The 20,965-nt window shown below is 39.0% G+C and overlaps 1 protein-coding gene across 1 annotated transcript in view; it reads left to right on the top strand.

Annotated features, from left to right (window-relative positions):
• Positions 1 to 2,378: 2,378 nt before the first annotated feature.
• cnn3a (calponin 3, acidic a) overlaps positions 2,379 to 20,965 on the top strand; it is a 31,283-nt gene continuing 12,696 nt past the window's right edge. The window contains exon 1 of the mRNA XM_053342516.1: positions 2,379 to 2,591. Within this exon, the coding sequence (XP_053198491.1) occupies positions 2,535 to 2,591 (57 nt within the window). The 5' untranslated portion in view covers positions 2,379 to 2,534. The remainder of the gene's footprint in view (positions 2,592 to 20,965) is intronic.

Genomic DNA, 20,965 nt, shown 5'->3' with positions numbered 1-20,965 from the left:
AAAAGTTGCTGCTCCAGCTTGACATCTGGGGCTATTTATAGTGTGTGCTGGATCTGAGTATCTGTGGAAAAGAAACAGCTGCAGCTGCTTTACGTGATAACAGAGGAGGGTTAGACTCCTCCCTGCCTGCTCACACTGAAACACTCATACCAGGTTATCTACCACACACTGCTTCATGCAGTCAGTCACTACTGAGCTGGATTACCAACACTAGTCAAGTTGATTCAGTGAACTCATGAAAACTGACTGACTCTGTGACATAATTCAAAGACATAGCAAGCGGACAGTGTAAAAGCCACAAAAAAGAAACCACAGACTTAAAACAACATGCATGTTTGACGACTTTAGTTTCTTGTAAACTAACAGCTAAAATATTGCAATGCTGACATAAGATATATACTGTAGGGAATACTTTATTGTATTGGTAGTGGCAGACAAAATATTTTGATCATTTACTCAACAAAACTTAACCATGGTGTAAAAAAGGAATCTTATTGAAGCATATATGCATATTGAGAAAAATATTCTTAAAAATGGGCTCATTAAACCTGTTTGTCTGTCTGTAATGATTCCTCCTGTTCATACTGACCATTAGATCTCTTCATAATGTTTATAATGGAAGTGATGGAGGACTAAACCCACAGTCCTCCTTCTGTGTAAACATGGATTTAAAAGTTGATGTGAAGTTAATATGAAGCTTCATTCCTATACCTATACTTCCACCACATTTGATTGGATACATTAACAATTAAACAGCAATATCATATCACTGAGGTAGAAGTGATTTTATCTATCCTGTTGGGTCATAAGAAAATCTAAACCAGCTTTATCTAATTCAGCTGCTAGAATAAAATGCTACTTTTGTGATAATGCAACCAGTGAAATAACAGACGGACCACAGTGGCTGGTCCACAGCTTAAACTGTGCTTCAGTGGGTGAAACATGTATGTAATATTAACTCAAATGTTGAGACATTATTTATGTACAGCAAGAGACAGTCAGGAGTGTGTGTATATTTATGGAAGTGTGTGTATGTATTTCTGTAGGTGGTTGTGTGTGTGTGTGTGTGTGTGTGTGTGTGTGTGTGTGTGTGTGTGTGCGTGTGCATGTGTGTGTATATAATACTGCAGGCAGTGTAGTAAAGTTCTTATCTTGTAACCTTGGAGGTGAGCAGCATGTGTGAGGAAGTTGTGTTTAATTAAGAAGATATGTTTTGGTTATAAAATCTGAATTTGCAAAGTACTGTCTCACATATAAATGTAGTAATGTAAAAAAGTGCAATATGTCTTTCTTAATTATAGTGGTGTAGAAATATAAAGTAGTAGAAAAATGAAAAACTTGAGAGCTGATCCAGTGTAATGGGAGTCATACATTCTGGAACATGTGTAAATGATGTGTAAATGAAATGAGTACAGGACACTGTGAGACACACTCTGAAGAATGACATCATACTTAATCTATATATCACTAAATTTGCTACAAAGTGAAAAGTCAAACTTTACAACAAGTGACATTGTTTCTGACATATTTTGGGTTTCTTTGTAAGAATGAACTCCCACCCACCTCCAGGTCAGGTGTTTCTGGCCTGGTTTCTATATGTACTACAAAGACAGTTTACTTTAGCACTTTTTTTCATTTAAAAAAAAAAAATCTTAGCTGAACAGATACCACTTACAAACAAAAAATGAACTTGTCATTCATTCATAGCCATTGAGCACTGTTGTCATGTTGGTTCTGTGATATGTGGGCTCAGAAACATGGGCTGAGTTACACTGAAAACAAATAAGATGACATATAATAAAGAGGAATTAAAATAAACACATCATGGAGATTTTTTTATACACTAATTAAACTTATTTAAAAAAAACGACAACATCAGGCAGGAATTCAGTTAACTGGATGAATAAAATACAAAAGATCTGATTAATTCTGTCATTCATGATTTAAAAATATTTTTTTTCTTTATTATTTGTTCATTAATTTTAATGTTTATATTTCCTAATCAGTTGTTGTGTTTTGTTTATTGTTGTTGTGTTTTGACCCTGAGGGCCACCGTAGTTTTCTTTTTTTTTTTTTTTTACCTCAGTATATACATTAAATCATGACGACAGACCCAAACACATACATCCTGACATGAATTCACTTTTATAGAAAGCTGTTCATGTGTTAATAGTAGCCGATAGTAAACACACTCACTACCAGTATCAGTAATATTTAGTATAGATGTTAGCGCGGCTTTAAAGTTCACTTTTGTTCCATTTCAAGGAGAATCAGGAGAGGGAGTAACCGATAGAAAAGAGCTGCTCTGATTGGCTGCGGTTGCTCCGTCAATCATTGACGATCTAGTGGCAAAGCGAGTCTGTCCAGCAGATAGTAGACAGAGTGATCTTCTGCACCTCATAGAAACTCTCTGAATACTTGACTCCTGCTCTGAGTGTTGAACAGTTAGTAGCAGGTAGCAGTTCTCTACTGCTCACTCTTCACTACACTGTCTCTCAGGATATTCTCTTGGCTTTACACGAACAATCAAGAAAATGACTCATTTTAATAAAGGACCAGCCTACGGATTATCTGCTGAAGTGAGAAGCAAAGTAAGTTACACTCTTGTTTTAACATTTGTGAGTCAGAGAGGCAAACAGTGCTCTGGCCATGGATATAAATCAGTGTCCTGACCGTTAGCTTTCTTCTTTGTCCCACTGATAGACAAAGTGCACTGACTCACGAAACTTTACGAAGATTCCCGAATTTCGGGAGTGTTTTTGTTATATGAAGAAAGAAAAACACGCGCTGCCTTCGGGGGGGGGGGGGGGGGAAGTTCCATTCTTTAACTTGACCTCAACAAAGGCAGACATGTGAATTCAGTTAAAAGTAGAGATTGTTTTAGCTAATATAAGCTCTGTGTGGTGATTCCTAGCTTCATATACTCTGACGGAGATGTACAAAGGTTTTATGCCCGCACCGATTTTTTTTCTTTCAGTGATGGAAAGCAATCCTTTCCTTCTGTTCTCTCTTTTTTCATTCATTGTTCTTCTTTTAAAAATGTGCTTGTACAGATAAAACACTTGATAAAGTCATGCACTTTGCATTGCAGACATAGACTTTAATTATAAGAAACTACTTGAGTGTATTGTTTGTTTGTGTGTGTGTGTGTGTGTGTGTGTGTGTGTGTGTGTTGGGGGTGGGGATGGCATATGGACATATATGAATATGTGTTGATTCATTCACTGCTGTGTGTGTTTGGATGCAGCAGCTGCTGCTATGATTAAAATGATGATTAAAGCAGACAGTGTACAGTTTGCTGCACTGTGAGACTGTGTGTCTGTCAGAGTCATCATAGATGGAAATAGTTGGAGTGGTAGGAAAATAGCATGATGAGAAGTAAGGTAAAACATCTGTGAGTTGACTGCAGGTAGACTCCTCACTGTCCTTTGTAATATTCTCACATATGTGACATTATTCATATGAGAAGTAAAAATGAAGCACAGTAGAGTTTTTGCATGTTGTCATCACCACAGATTACATGTGCTTTACATCACTGCTTTCCATTTGAAAGCATACTGTCCTTTTACTTATTTTCCATCATCACAGCAGTCATGGATTGCCACAGATTTCTCTATAGTGTGAGATTTACTGACTTTAAACCTGTGGCTGAAAAATAATAGAATATGAGATACCCAAACTTTGTAAGATACTTTATTTGGGAAATTTGACACAAGATATAAAACAAAAAGAGGATGAATATCTTGATGAGTTCTGCTATCAGCAAGTAAAAAAGCAATAAGAAGGTTATATGGTACAGAGCAGAACCAGCGACCGTGGAGCAGTGGCTGTGTACTGTGGAAGAAATATTTGTAATGGAAAAAATGACACATGAACTATGATTACAAGAGACACAATTTCAGGAGAAATGGGAGAAATGGACAGATTATAGAGCACAGCAAGAGGACAGCACCATCACCACTAGACAGTAAGGACACTGATGTGAGAAGAATTGCTTTGTGAAGTGTGTAAAACCTGACACTGTAATTGTTGAAAGAAAATTTCAATTAAAAAATAAGTTAAAAAAAATAAAAACAAACTTGTGGCTTCATGAACAGATGAATTTGAACAGTCTGTATGTCACTCATAAGTTCAAATCTTAGTAACTTTCTCAATAAAAACAGATGATGCTAGAAATCTTATTTTCAAAAAAGAGAAATAAAGATGACTTTGCTATGAAAATAGGTCTGCAACAGAAAACATGCAATGGCCCTTTAGTGTATTAAAGAGAGGAGGCGTGTGCTGTGTGAAGCTGCATCACACACTATTTAAGTTAAAGCTCTCATTGCATTTTATCCAGAACCATAAATACAGAGTGATGTCAAGTAGTGCAGTAGATTTTCCTGTTCATGGTTATCCCATCTAAACCCCAAGCGTGTGTAAGGTCACTGTGGAAAATATTCTCATAACAGGAAGTGACTCATTTGAACTTTCAGGAGTAGAATTGTCATCCTGAGAAATGACTTCTTTGGTCTTTACACAGAAATGAGAGGATGTGCACATCTACTGTCTTTAAAGCCTCAGCCAATTCTACAAGCTAAACTATAAATCAGTATGTTGTGGTCAGCACAGTTTGTGTATTAGATTATATATGATTCTCAACATGAGTAATGTCATCATAATAACATGAAAATCCAGCATGTTCCACCACTTCCCATAAGAAAATAAGATATGATGGAGGCATTTACAATATTACAGCAGCAAAGTGGACTGTACAAAGGTAGTAAAACATATAGTAGGTAAATAAGTAATAATATACCTGAGTTAAGATTGTTATTGACACTGGTTATACATACATATATATATATATATATATATATTGCACAGTTGAACTGAAAGGAGAAGTAGACCTAAAATACTCATATTACACAACAGTGAAGTACAGTACAAGATTAATGAGTAGCCACATATTAGCACCAATAAAAGTATGCTGAATGATCTATGATCACTTCCTGTTTGCATGTGCACACAACTGTTCACTGGATTACTTTGATAATTAAGAAAAGTAAAAAATGTGATGAAGCTCAGGAAAGTTCAGATTCATGGCTGTTTATTCACAATGCTCATCTGTGATATCTGCAGGAAGACTGTGTGTATCATATTTGTGTGTATCATGTGTGTGTATCATGTGTGTGTATCATGTGTGTGTATCATGTGTGTGTGTGTGTGTGTGTGTTCAGATTCTACAGTTGTCTGAAAATGAGGATGGGTTTTGAAGTTGTGCCTCATGTGTCTCCTCTCATCTTTTGGATGTGAAACCATGTACAGCTGTGCAGCACTGTGATAGTGAAGTAGTTCATGTGTGTTCAGTCTGGATGCAGAAGTCTTTGACCTTTGTTATCCTTGTGTATGAACTATGACAGATGAGAGATTTTGGATTTAGACATTTAGACTCGTGTTTTCCATTGTGTGGTAACTGTCAGTGATGGCCTGGTGGATGAGAGGGCCTCCTCTGTCAGAGTGGAGGACAGGCAGGGGCCCATCAGGGGCCCATCTGGGTCTCATAGCATTAGGTGTGATCAGTAGTCCATGCTCTTCTCTGAGCTGCATACATTACATTCCTGACATTCTTAGGCACAAACCCCTCGATGAGGACCCCATCCACCAGCCCAGCAGCACACTGCATCTCACCGAACACTCTGCTCTCTGGCAGCACATAGTATGCTAGGACAAACAGTATAGTAAAAAGGTATTCTCATAGAAATGCTCTTTGGTTTTTAATCATAAATCATCCACTGCACTTGAAGACCAGTGAAGATCAGGCTAATAGTGTTTTAATCCTAGAGTGGCTGTTCATAATGACTGTTTTCAATACATAGCTAAATGAATAGAGTTGATGTGAGGTGTGAATAGATCAAATAAGATAGATAAATAAGGTTTCAGTCTCCACAGTGTGGGAGCATACTGTATGAAACAAACTAGTTTTTAATGGCCTGTTGAAGTATTTTCCGTGCTTAACTGCAGTCATTGTGTTTTGGGCTCTGAATGTAATCTATGGAATCACATTTGTGTCAGAATGGTCAAGCAAAACTTTTTAAACATCAAACAAAATCTGAGAGAGAATAAAAATCATCCAAGCAAAAAAAAAAGGTCACAGTTCTCTCTTTTTCTTTCTCCCTGAGACTTCATGGTTGCTCTCCCAGCTCTATCTCTGCTCTCACAGCTCTATCTCTGCTCTCACAGCTCTATCTCTGCTCTCACAGCTCTATCTTTGCTCTCCCAGCTCTATCTTTGCTCTCCCAGCTCTATCTTTGCTCTCCCAGCTCTATCTTTGCTCTCCCAGCTCTCTCTCTGCTCTCCCAGCTCTATCTTTGCTCTCCCAGCTCTATCTTTGCTCTCCCAGCTCTATCTTTGCTCTCCCAGCTCTCTCTCTGCTCTCACAGCTCTATCTCTGCTCTTCCAGCTCTATCTCTGCTCTTCCAGCTCTATCTTTGCTCTCACAGCTCTATCTCTGCTCTCACAGCTCTATATTTGCTCTCCCAGCTCTATCTCTGCTCTTCCAGCTCTATCTCTGCTCTTCCAGCTCTATCTCTGCTCTTCCAGCTCTATCTTTGCTCTCCCAGCTCTATCTTTGCTCTCCCAGCTCTCTCTCTGCTCTCCCAGCTCTCTCTCTGCTCTCCCAGCTCTATCTTTGCTCTCCCAGCTCTCTCTCTGCTCTCCCAGCTCTCTCTCTGCTCTCCCAGCTCTCTCTCTGCTCTCCCAGCTCTCTCTCTGCTCTCCCAGCTCTATCTCTGCTCTTCCAGCTCTCTCTCTGCTCTCCCAGCTCTATCTCTGCTCTCCCAGCTCTATCTCTGCTCTTCCAGCTCTCTCTCTGCTCTCCCAGCTCTATCTCTGCTCTCCCAGCTCTATCTCTGCTCTTCCAGCTCTCTCTCTGCTCTCCCAGCTCTATCTCTGCTCTCCCAGCTCTATCTCTGCTCTTCCAGCTCTCTCTCTGCTCACCCAGCTCTATCTTTGCTCTCCCAGCTCTATCTCTGCTCTTCCAGCTTTATATTTGCTCTCCCAGCTCTATCTTTGCTCTCCCAGCTCTATCTTTGCTCTCCCAGCTCTATCTCTGCTCTTCTAGCTCTATCTTTGCTCTCCCAGCTCTCTCTCTGCTCTCCCAGCTCTCTCTCTGCTCTCCCAGCTCTATCTCTGCTCTTCCAGCTCTATCTTTGCTCTCCCAGCTCTATCTCTGCTCACCCAGCTCTATCTCTGCTCTTCCAGCTCTATCTTTGCTCTCCCAGCTCTATCTCTGCTCACCCAGCTCTATCTTTGCTCTCCCAGCTCTATCTTTGCTCTTCCAGCTTTATATTTGCTCTCCCAGCTCTATCTTTGCTCTTCCAGCTCTATATTTGCTCTCCCAGCTCTATCTTTGCTCTCCCAGCTCTCTCTCTGCTCTTCTAGCTCTATCTCTGCTCTTCTAGCTCTATCTTTGCTCTCCCAGCTCTATCTCTGCTCTCCCTCATTTTTTTGCTTTCTGACACAAACCTCATGTGGGCGGGTTTTTTAAGGCTGCACCTCCATTGGCTTATGAGTTTTTGAGTGACAGCTCACTACAGCTCAGTACTTTTATTGAAGTAACAAAGTAAATGTAAGTGGTAACGTTAATACAGACACACACCTAGTAAAGCTTTATTGATCATGAAGTGTGCTCATTTCCTCCGGTTGGTGTGCGCCATAATGCTAAAACCTGCCCATGAACCTGCTGCTCTGAACAACAACATGAGGGGTCAGTCACACTTCTTGCTGCAGTATTCAGGGTTTATAGATATGTTAAATGTATCACATGTCCAAATTGCACCAAATTGGATACAATACTCCCTTTTTTACCCAGCAATGCACCTGCCAAGTGTGGAGTGTATTGAATGAGTGGTTCAAGAGATATGTGAAGGACAGACATACACAGATATTCTTTTCTTTATGCAGACACAAGATGAATTACAAAACAAAGACTGTTAGAAAAACATTTTCTCATGGGAGGAAACAGTCATCCTGTCTTTTTTGTATTACGAAACAAATGAATGTTCTTTTTATTCAAGTGTCAAACACCCAAAGGCTTACAAGACACAGTAATTTATCCCACAGAGTCCAGAGAAAAGAAAAGCATGTCAGTACATGGTAGTGTGTAACTCCAGCGTGCCTCGCTGTCCAGTGACAAGCTGCTCCATAAAGCACTAAAACTGCTAAAACTCCAAAACTCCAAAATATGAATGATATGAACATAAACACAACATAACGATTGATATATATTCATTTTATTAAGATTGCTATATTAAATATAGTCATTTTTCTGCATGTATGTGTGTGTATGTGTGACCCTCAGGTTTAATTTGGATTTAGCTTCAATGAGATAAGCGGGATTTAGCTTACCAAGTTCAACTCTATAATGTCAGATTTCAAAGAGTTTAATGATATAAATGTATCACATGTCCAAAGTGCACCTAAATGTTCTTTATTCCATTACATAGTGTCTCAGCTTCACCTGTTCAACAGTCACCACATATTCAGTTTTTTTATTTGGGTTACTGTGATTTGATTATGTTCATTTTTCAATCAGCATTTAGTGATCAGTGAGCCTGTATGAGGTTATATCTATCTGCTTTCTATCTCACAGTACAGTACAGAGATATGATTCATTCATCACCTGACATTCTAATCTACTTATGTTCCACATAAGGTTCTTTACATTTCATTACTATTTGGTTAACTGTGATTGGTGTCTGAAAGCAGTGTTAGTGTGAGGCTGGTCCAAGTGTTTCTGAGAGGTTAGTTTTTTACTTGTTTAAAAATGAGTGCTGTGTGTTGATTGTTATTGTTATTGTTATTATTAGTAGGTAATGCCTAATTCTGCTCTGCATGCATTGGTTGGTGTTTGTCTGTGTATGTGTAAAATGTATGTAGAATTCCACAGTATCTCACAAAAGTGAGTACACCCATCACATTTATGCACATATGTTATTATATCTTTTCATGGGATTGTATAGTAGTATTGTATAGCAGTATAGATTTACTTTCCTCTGAAAATAACTCAACACACAGCCATTAATGTATAATCAGCTGGTAACACAAGTGAGTACACCTCACAGTGAACATGTCCAAATTGTGCCCAAACCATGATGATGTGACCATCATTATCTAGCACTGCCTTAACCCTCTTGGGCATGGAATTCACCAGTGCTGCACAGGTTGCTGCTGGAATCCTCTTCCACCCCTCCATGATGACATCACGGAGCTGGTGGATGTTAGACACCTTGCGCTCCTCCACCTTCCGCTTGAGGATTGGGTTTAGGTCTGGAGACATACTTGGCCAGTCCATCACCTTCACCTTTAGCTTCCTCAGCAAGGCAGTTGTCATCTTGGAGGTGTGTTTGGGGTCATTATCATGTTGGAAAACTGCTCTGCGGCTCAGTTTCTGAAGGGAGGGGATCATGCTCTGCTTCAGAATGTCACAGTACATGTTTGCATTCATGTTTCCCTCAATAAACTGCAGCTCCCCAGTGCCGGCAGCACTCATGCAGCCCCAGACCATGACGCTACCACCACCATGCTTGACTGTAGGCAAGACACAGTTGTCTTTGTACTCCTCACCAGGGTGCCTCCACACATGCTTGACACCATCTGAGCCAAACAAGTTTATCTTGGTCTCATCAGACCACAGGACTTGGTTCCAGTAAGCCATGTTCTTGGACTGCTTGTCTTCAGCAAACTGTTTCCGGGCTTTCTTGTGCATCAGCTTCAGAAGAGGCTTCCTTCTGGGACGACGGCCATGCAGACCAATTTGATGCAGTGTACGTCGTATGGTCTGAGCACTGACAGGCTGACCCTCCACCTCTTCAACCTCTGCAGTAATGCAGGTAGCACTCATTTGTCTATTTTTTGAAGCCAACCTCTGGATATGGCGCTGAACACGTGGACTCAACTTCTTCGGTCGACCCTGGCGAGGCCTGTTCAGAGTGGAACCTGTCCTAGAAAACCGCTGTATGATCTTGGCCACCGTGCTGTAGCTCTGTTTCAGGATGTTAGCAATCTTCTTATTGCCTAGGCCTTCTTTATGAAGAGCAACAATTCCATTTTTCAGATCCTCAGAGAGTTCTTTGCCATGAGGCGCCATGTTGAATATCCAGTATGAGAGTATGAGAGAGAAAACACCAAATTTAACAGCCCTGCTCTCCATTCACACCTGAAACCAAACATTAACGAGTCACATGACACCAGGGAGGGACAATGACACAATTAGGCACAATTTGGACATGTTCACTGTGAGGTGTACTCACTTGTGTTGCCAGCTGTTTAGACATTAATGGCTGTGTGTTGAGTTATTTTCAGAGGACAGTAAATCTATATTGCTATACAAGCTGTACACTCACTACTTTAAGTTATATCAAAGTTTCATTTCTATAATGTTGTCCCATGAAAACTGTGTTACACTCAGGCGGGGGGGGTTCCGGTCCTCTGAAATGAGGCCAACGCGGAAGTAACTTAGAACTGCATTCTATCAAAAGGCCACCAGGGGTTGATCGTTTTGTGTTCAAAAAGACTTCCGGCTCTATACAAGTCAATGGAGAATTCACCAACTTCTCACTTGATTTCTAACCTCAGTAAACGTTTTCAAAATGTGTTTATGGTCTCAATCGCTAGTTTAAAGCCTTCTTCAATGCAGTATGATGTTCATTTGGGACATTTTGGCCTCCCTGATTTTATATTTGACGATAAAGCAGGGTATGCATTAGGGCGTGATTGACAGGTTGATTGACCAATGTCCTCCAGATCCAGCCCTCGCAACCTGTTGCAGCCTCCCCGCTCCGCCGTTGGCTCCGCCTCATGCCCATATAAGTAGAATCCGTGTTTTTATTTTTCCCAGCATGCACCTGAAATTTGCAAGATGGCGCTGCCTAGATTCGAAACTATTGGCTTCTGAGTAGCAGTCCACAAACCAATGGGTGACGTCACGGACGTTACGTCCATTTCTTCTATACAGTCTATGGTTACACTGAGTGGACTCCTTCCTTTACTACCATAGAACAGCACAATGGAAAGGATGAAACGATCAAATATTTGAATTGGAATTTGGAAATTATGTTTTCTCTTATTTGGATTGAATGCTTCACTACCATGTATGTGTACATTAATGCTGTTATAGTTATACCAAGGAAGGTAAAAATCATACTTTGTTCAATGATATGATTATTCCTGATCTGGGTAATTAGTTTTCTTCATATTTACTACCAGGGTCCAGCTGTTCCTGTAGTCCTTGTTCAATAGGAGACAGTAGAATCATATCATCAGCATAATCTCAGAGGGAGAGGTCACATATATCCAGATGAATAGAAAGTTCATTTATATACATATTCAATGAAATTGGATTTAAATTGCAACCCTGATGAACATCTCATCTCTGGTGAAGAGTGCAGTTTGTAGTCTTCAGGTTTGAACAGCACACCTGTTTCCCAAATACACTGATTTAACCAGATCATACATTGTGCCCCTTGTAACACAATGGAGGAATCAGTGATAGAGCCCTTCATGCCAAATAGAGTGGAAAGCATCCTTAAAATCAATAACACATGCAAATATTTGACCTTTGTTTTCTTTTTTCGGTGTACATTGGTTCAGTAATGTGTGAAGGTATAAACATGGTCAGTGGTTTGATTCTTAGACTGTTCATCATTAAAATACTACACAATGACTTACTACAGTAGATACTATGGTCTCATTTGTCCTCATAGTTATGGGTGGAGGAAATTATGTGAGGAAAACATTCTGACTGTAATGTGATAGATAGAAACTTTAACACCCTGCTGCATCTCTGCTGTGCTGTATATGACCATTTGATTCTGTCTGTGTGCTCAAGTCTTCCCAAGTCATTGAGGAATCAAGGAGGCTCTGGTTGTCTTTAATTGTGTCTTTGTGTGGAGGTTTTCTTCTATAATTCATTGATCTGAACTCATGAGATGTTCAAAATGTACTCTCCAGATGTTTCCATTTTGGATGTTTAATGCTTGTTGCTTTAGGTTGAAGTTGTTCCACATAACACACAATTGATTTTGATCAATTGTCCTCTATATCTATAAGTGTCCTGTGGGTATAATTTAGTTTTATATTAGTTTTAAAATGTCGTTGTACCTAATGTGTAGGGCTGGGTTGGTTTGTTGGCAGTGTTTTCTATATTTTTCTCAAGTCTTTTCTGATCTTTCATTCTTGATCAAAACTTTTTGTGTTGTATGGTCAGGTTTTAAAGCTTCCTTAGGAAATATCATATTGATATCATCAATATGTTGTTTACATAGAGAGGCTGTGGCTCAGGAGGTGGATTCCTGGCTCCTCCACTCCACATGTCCATGTGTCCTTGGCCAAGACACTTAACCCCAAATTGCTCCTGTTGCGGTGCCAATGGTGTATGATTGTGTATTAGGGGGGGAACGGTTCACAAAATACACAGTTCACTGGATGATGTCATCAAGGCAAGAGCACAATACAGATGAATAAAAACAATCCTTAGTAGTTTAACATTAACCAACTTTAAAATAATGCCTCAGATGAATGAACATTATTTTACACACACTGACAGTGTGAACACACGGGGGGGTCTGGGATTCCCCCCAGAGAAACACGTCATCAGGAGGGATTCACACCTGACCCTAACTGAAGGAGGAAAAGATGATAACAATATAAAGAGCTGTCACATGCTCCGTAATACATTCATTAGTTAGATGAAGTTACTAGAAATGTTCCGTGCAACTATGTTTTTCTGTAACACATTAACAGCTGCTTCATGTCTCCTGTTCTAACAGACCAATGTGCCTCACAATGCTAAAATACAACATGTATCCCAGACTACATTATAAAGCCTAATAATAATAATAATAATAATGATCTAATTAGGAGGTCACACGTCAATATAAAATGGGATAACTTATTTTTAACCGTTCAACTGCCGTGCTAATAATAAAATAGATAGCTATAGACAGGGCTCGAAATTAGCACTCGCCACTCGCCATTTGCGACCCAAATTCCTCAAGTGGCGAGACAGACGCGAGACGAAAACGCGACAATATTTCTAGTCGAAGTGAATATTGTCTCACAAAGGTATAATTAAGTGGCGCACCAAAAAAAAAAAAAAAAAAAGACGACCGGTTTTCTATCGCTCATTCGCACGTCATGTCTTCTTTTTATAATGTCACGTGTGGATCATTAACCTTGTTGCAGCTTCTACCTGTTGAGAAGATCTCAGAAGTATGAGATGAGGAGAGGACCAGGTTAACCTCAGGTCTCTACACTGAGACTGAAGTAGGAGGAGCGGAGGAATCTAGCGCAGCTGTGGAAGCCTAATGATGCCAAAAGTAAAATAAATCTCACTACCAAATTATAACACAATTTATATGTTGTTCTACTTGTGTATTTATGTGATACAGGATTTGTGCAATTTACTTTTATTTCTGTTTTTTTATTAGCAATATGTTATAATTTGATAATTAGATTCTTTATTTAATTTATATTTATATATTAGAATTGTTTCTACTCTTTATAATTTACTTTTTAGTATTTGTGATTGTATCTAACCTTTGTATTTATGGTTGTTATTTCCATAAATACCAAAATGATCCATCTGTAAAATATCTATAAACCTTTTACAGTGCTGCATACTGCATATGATAATTATATATTTAGAAAATAGAACTAAAGTGATTCATTACAAGATGATTAGTTAAAACATTTCAATTCAATTTCAATTTTGTGAATTTCAAATAAAAGAACAGTCATTTATTTCCTCATTGAAGTTTTCTTAAAAATAGAGTTAAAATCTCGTCTCGATCTCGTGAACCCAATATTGTGTCTCGTCTCGTGAGCTGAGTGTATCGTCACACCCCTATGAAATACAAATACAATAGTAAAGCAACGTTTTGGTTTTGGCTAGTAAAAAATCTGGTTGGCTAGTAACTTTTTTGATCTACTAGCCACTTGCCTAGATCTACTAGCCACTTGGCTAGTAGATCAAAAAGTTAATTCCAAGCCCTGGCTATAGATATTTACTTTGTAGAGATATTTTGGGTCTACTCATGTTTGTGTATTCTAACTGATGTCTACTCATTTTGTGTAATCTAATTGTGTTATTGTGTAGTTTGGCATTGTTTTGCTATAATCAACCTGTATCTAGAGATGGTGAGGCTCTCTCAGGTCAGTAGCTGCCAGTGTTGTACTGTTGGAAAGCTTGGCACGGAGCAAAAGCCTCAATCAGTCCCATGTATAATAATGTAACACCTTATTATACAAAAAAAAAGACAAAAAAACTTGATTGGGTTACTGGCACGTTGTGTGTGTCATGAACCGAACAAACCGAACAATACACACCTGCCCTGAACCACGACAAGCGTACTGAATGGGACGGATTATTTTAATGAAGCGTTCCACCCCTGATGTGTATGAATGGTTAGTCTCCTCCTGATGAGCAGGTTAACACTGTGTGATAGCTGCTGTCATCAGTGTATCAATGTGTATGAATGGTTAGTCTCCTCCTGTAATGAGCATGTCATTTATTGAATAGTCTACTAGACTATACACAAGAGCTGAGGAGTATGTGCAACTCGTTAAAGAGTCCCCTCTGAACCTACTGTTAACTGTGTATGGGCCTTAGTCCTGACAGATACACTACCTCTCTACCACTGTCATTTATTCCTGAGTCAAGGTTGTTAAACAGGGAGACTGTTGCCCTGTGGGTCAGTGACATGAGGTTCAGTTCCTGTTTGTTCTTCACATCTCCAGTTAGAAGCACATGTGTCTGTGATTTCTGTATGGAGAGTTTTAAAATGATGAGAATGTACAGGAGTGGATTAAAATAGCACAGAGCCTAAGGTTTGATCTAACCTTAACTAAATGTGTTAACCCATCACTTGATTATTTCCATGACAACAATGAGTGAGCAGGTTTATTTTCACGTTTTGTCAGTCACATCAACCTCTTTCATATTTCATGAAGTTTCCAAAGTTTCCACCAGTCAGCTCAAAGGTTGCTCTCTCATGCTCCTTCTCTCTCTCTCTGTCTGTCTGTCTCTCTCTCTGTCTGTCTGTCTGTCTGTCTGTCTCTCTCTCTCTCTCTCTCTCTCTCTCTCTCTCTCTCTCTCTCTCTCTCTCTCTCTCTCTCTCTCTCTCTCTCTCTCTCTCTCTCTCTCTCTCTCTCTCTCTCTCTCTCTCTCTCTCTCTCTCTCTCTCTCTCTCTCTCTCTTTTGTGCTTTCTTTCTCTTGCCTTTGTTCTCTTTCTCTCTCTTTCCTCTGTTGGTAGCCATGACTTGAGTCGTTGTGTCTCTATGGCTCGACTAGACTGTGGTCACTTACAATCCGTCTCTACTAGTAAAGAGATACTTTGCCAGTTTATATTGATGGTTTAGGAGCAGATTGCAGTTGTGTTTGTTTTGAGTTTTGTTTTGAATCATCCAGTGTCCCACAGAGGCATCTTTTCTTAGTGTGTTGGTTTGTAAGGGTCAGCTCCTAGCTTTGAGCTGCCTGGTATCTCACTGTCTCAGGGACTTAGTTTAAGATGGGACCAAAATTGGAGTGTTCTTTTAATAATGTTAATAATCAATGGATAATAGCCTAGACTCTCTCTCTCTCTCTCTCTCTCTCTCTCTCTCTCTCTCTCTCTCTCCCCGCCCCCCCCCCCCCCACCCCCCACTGGAATTTTAGAAAATCCAAGAGGAAATGCAAATCAATGTACATTTCCATCCATAACGGTTTAGTGAATTGTAATAGTTCAGCACATTGTGTTCAGTGCTATCAACAGGAGTATCAGAGCCAGTTAGTGGCACTGCTGGGAGGGAATACTGTTGCCATGGAGAGGTGTACTCGGTCTGTAACAATGTTTGTTGTTGCTAGATGAACCGTCAGAATAATCAATATGATGATTACACAGCCGTCCTGTGTGAGGAGTGTATGTGACACAGAACAAGCCTCAACCAGACACATGCCTGTTTGTTTTACAGTTGAGCACACACACTCCGTAGCCTTCCTTTTTTTCTGTCTAAACTCAAAAGAAATACAATTTATGTTCAAATGATATAAAATATCATTCTGCAGCAGAATTTCCCAAAGTGAACCGACTGTGACTTAACTCTAATCACAGTCTACACTTCAGTAGCTCTAGTTGTATGTGTGTGTTGGTAGAAATAAGGTGTGTGTCGTGTAGGCTTCACTTTAAGAGAAGTAACATGTGTCTGTTCTGAAATGCTCATGTTGAGAGGACATGGAAAGAGATGGTGGTTGACTTTACCTCCAATAATAATTAGAAACTGGCCTAATGGAACATTTTTGAAAGGACACATTGTAACTCTTTGTAGCTGTAAGTAGAACTCCAGTTTAAAACCAAACACACCTAATCCTGGTGTGTGAGCAAAAGAAAAGTGAAACCTGAAACCTCTCACATTCCTCTACAGAACTCTGGGTCACTGCAGGTCCATCTTTCTCTTGTTTTTCTTTCCCTCAAGCAGTCACACTTGACTTGTAGTTGAAGTGTTGGTTAAAGGTCTGACTAGTTTCTCTCCCATCAATCTCTCTGCTTGTCTGCTGTGCCTGCACCTTTCAGCAGGGTCATGAACCATGTGCTGATTGGCTCATCCAGCTCTCACACTCTAATGTGTCATTCAAGCTTGATGGAACAATTACATGAAAACCTCCATCTAATGCTGAACCCTATACATTATCAGCAGCAGAAACAGTAACAGAAGGTAGATTTATGACATCAGACCACTGCTTTATGAACAGATTATATAACGTCAAGTCCAGTTGAATTCAATAGTTGAGGTTCTGTTTTGATCCTAGAGGAGGCTTTTAGTGTCACAATAACAAAAACTCCACTTTCATTTTCCTTTGCATTTAAATTAGAGCTGGATAATATAGCTGAAAAATGTATCACAGAATATCAAATGTTTAATTTCATCTGATATTGATAATTATTGATCCTACTTACTTTGAATGAAGACCAGGAGGGAATAAGGATGAAATTAATCATTTTATTTTGAATTGAAGACACTTCACTTATTTTCTTCCTCTATGTGATATGGGTAAGTGTTTAGTGAGTGTATAAGGTTTTGATGATTGAATAGATTTTGAACTGCCGGGTTGGTTGTAATATCAGGGTGAGAGCAACACTAACAATGACCAAGGAGACTTAGATGCTAATAGTTGTAGACAGAGAGACCTGGAGGCTGTACTCATTCACATTTTCTGGCTAAGTCCACTTTTTTCTCAATACTACTGACTGCAGCTTTAAGGCAGGAAGTCATCACACCAAGTCACCACCACTTCAAAATAAAAGCATGCAATTAAAAACCAGAAAACACAGTAACAATCCAGAATAAAACCACAACTTAATTAAAATTCAAACAAATAAAAGATATAAAAACATGCAACACAAAATACTCTTAAAAACAGACTTCCACTTTGTGACATCTACACTGTTTCTGTCCATGGTGTAGCATGTTCCATATGAAGGGTGATGATTAGTCTAACCCCATACTGGAGTTTTGGGGCTGATGCCGATCCTGGTGTGTGTGTGTGTGTATGTATTTATGTATGTGTGTATGTGTGTATGTATGTGTGTATGTATTTATGTATGTGTGTGTGTGTATGTATGTATGTACATAAAAAGCATATTTTTACAAAGATGTATAATGGAGGCATATTATTTTACAGTTTAACTATATTTATTGTATAAAATGACTGAAACACTAAACTTCACTGGGAATTCAATAATTGTAAATGACTATAAATAATAAAACACATAACAAAATATATATATGTACGCATAAAACATGAATTAAGTAAAAGGATACACATAAAATGCTGCCTATATAACTTTAAAATATATTGGTGCATATTGGACAACATATTTGCCAATACATATTGGTCTGGTTGAAGTGATGATAGAAGTTATAAGTCAGGGGAGGAAGCATGCTTAGGGTTTGTTCATACACCTTAACTTTGCATATTTGTTTTGCGTTTAATGGATTTAAATGAAACCTTTAAACATTATATTGAGTACTATTACCCAGGCCTAAATACAAACCACAGCACACAATACTGACTGAATTCTCGAGTGTCTGTAAAACCTCCGTCCTGTTTGTTTTCATAGCCTTTATGTCCAGTTTGCTTTGGGGTGGGCGTCTGGCTGTCGAGTCAAGCAAACAGAATGTATTGTGTGTGCAGAACTGGAACTGTTGACAGGACATGAAACAGAGCTTTTCCTCATGAATCAAACATGTCGCTCTATCTTATTATCATGCATTATTATATTTACAGTGCTGGGCAAGCTGTTTGGAAAGTGTAGTGAGCTAAGCTACCTGTTACTCTCAATGAAACTCCACTACATTGAATATATAGAAATATTGAATGTTTGTGAAGAAGTAGGATCACATCTGTTTCTCAATGTCAAACACTAATTAGAATCTAGATTTCTATTGTAATCTCTCTAGATAACATAATCCATGATAGACACAAGTCATGATAGGCACAAGTCATGATAGGCACAAGTCATGATAGACACAAGTCATGATAGATACAAGTCATGATAGACACAAGTCATGATAGACACAAGTCATGATAGATACAAGTCATGATAGACACAAGTCATGATAGACACAAGTCATGATAGATACAAGTCATGATAGACACAAGTCATGATAGATACAAGTCATGATAGATACAAGTCATGATAGACACAAGTCATGATAGACACAAGTCATGATAGATACAAGTCATGATAGACACAAGTCATGATAGATACAAGTCATGATAGACACAAGTCATGATAGATACAAGTCATGATAGACACAAGTCATGATAGACACAAGTCATGATAGATACAAGTCATGATAGACACAAGTCATGATAGATACAAGTCATGATAGACACAAGTCATGATAGATACAAGTCATGATAGACACAAGTCATGATAGATACAAGTCATGATAGACACAAGTCATGATAGACACAAGTCATGATAGATACAAGTCATGATAGACACAAGTCATGATAGACACAAGTCATGATAGATACAAGTCATGATAGGCACAAGTCATGATAGACAGCACACACATGAGCTTGTTTTCCTACTGCAGTTATCTTTATTTAGAGATGATCATTAAAGAGTATCATCAGGCTGAGCAGGTGTTGCACTTGTTGTTGTTACTTTCAACAGCTGACAGACCTGTGAGCTACACTCATTATAACCATGATAAATGAGGCAAACACACATTATTAAGGTATAGGATAGTTTGGAAACTCATCATTTTACACAGTATGATTACTATTGTCCATAAGGCAGAGATTCATCGAAATGAGCTAATGCTGTATGTCCTAGTGGAGCTAGGGCTGTCCACCAGTTGATGAACCGTACTTATTGAACAGAGGAAAATCAGATGGTTTGGTCATGGTTTAACTATATTCTCCTCAATGGTGCACCAAGCTGCTATTAACTCATGTACAAGACTTGCTTGGTGATGTATGATGATGAAAAGTGCAGTTCCCATGTAAAGTGCTGACGCGAGAGTCATGTTGCTCAGTATTGTTGTGATTACTCAGTCTGTACTGATGTCAGTGACACGCTTCCAATTTTAGACTCACAGGAAAAGATTCCCTTCCAGAATGATCTCACGCTTATCAGCTCAGAGTCCAGACGTCCATCTGCATCTGGGCTGAACAGCAAGTCAATCCAGAACCAGCCCTTACCTCATGTTATCAATGTAATATGTTATCAAGTGTAATGTTTTCTATACAATATTCTATTGTTTGTAACATTGAATCTACATTGATATTTTTCCCAGATGTATCTTATCTGCCTATTGTTGATTTAACTGTCATGGTGATATTAACTGCTGGAGAGAGTGATGATGTGTTGCTGCTGCCGAGTTCACATTCATGTTAGAGCAGAGAATGTGCTAGCAGCTCCTACATCACATATACGTGTGTCTGGACTTCTACTGCTAGTGTAAAGTAGTTGTGAGCAGAGTCTGACTGGCTATCAGGAGCACTCCAGCAGCTCATTATAAAAAATAAATGTGAGTAAAAGATGTGTTGTTATTTATAACTAATGCATATTTCCAATGAAATTTTAATCTGATGATCCCATAACCTCCCATGTTTGCCACCTAGCAGTGTTGGTGGGTGGTGTATATGAAATATGAGTGAGTAATGAATCAGTGAGTTTGAAGGCTTATTAAACATTAAGCACAGAGGTTTGACATCTTCACAGACAACTTTAGAAAGTTATCAGGGCAGCATAGTTGATCTTCTCTTATCTTTCACTTGCTTTAGCCAATGTGATTAGCTTGCTGGATGACATCACTGTGCTGTATGGTAAAACCAGACCTTTGTGCTGGACAACTGGGTATCGTTTAAAAAATGACACCAGTACAAATCCATTAAACTACCATTACAATGATACTGATACCAACTGAGTATTCATTCTATACCATCATGTGAATAGAAGCATTACATTATATAAAATGTTACCACTCCTCCACATCTAAATGATTAGATTTTTACACAAATGCATTTTCAAATTATTAATAATTGAAGAACTCTTGCTTTGATTGGCTGTGAGCAAGTCCATACAAATAGTCATATTTCTAGCTCTGGGTACAAAAAGGATGGATTGCAGGTATCGTTTGATGGGAGACGTTATCATACTACTTGGTATTGATTTATTTTGGTCGATACCTAAAAAGTATGGAGTACTGATACCCAGCCCTGTTCCACACCTTAGTTTGTAGAATAGTCAGTGGTGTAGTGGTGACTTGCTAGATGGGTACACTGCCTTAAAGTCTGTGTAAAGTAAGAATAAATATGTGTTCTGACTTTCACATACCACAGAATCGCCATATATATGAAATTAGGCTTCAAAGATGTGTAAAAATCAGCCTCTTTCTCTGCTCCCAAACACTGCGGGAGTGCCCGCCGAG

Source organism: Scomber japonicus, chromosome 21 (genome assembly GCF_027409825.1).
Source record: "Scomber japonicus isolate fScoJap1 chromosome 21, fScoJap1.pri, whole genome shotgun sequence".
In the NCBI taxonomy this organism is placed as follows: Eukaryota; Metazoa; Chordata; class Actinopteri; order Scombriformes; family Scombridae; genus Scomber; species Scomber japonicus.
This window is presented reverse-complemented; position numbering and strand designations above follow the sequence as displayed.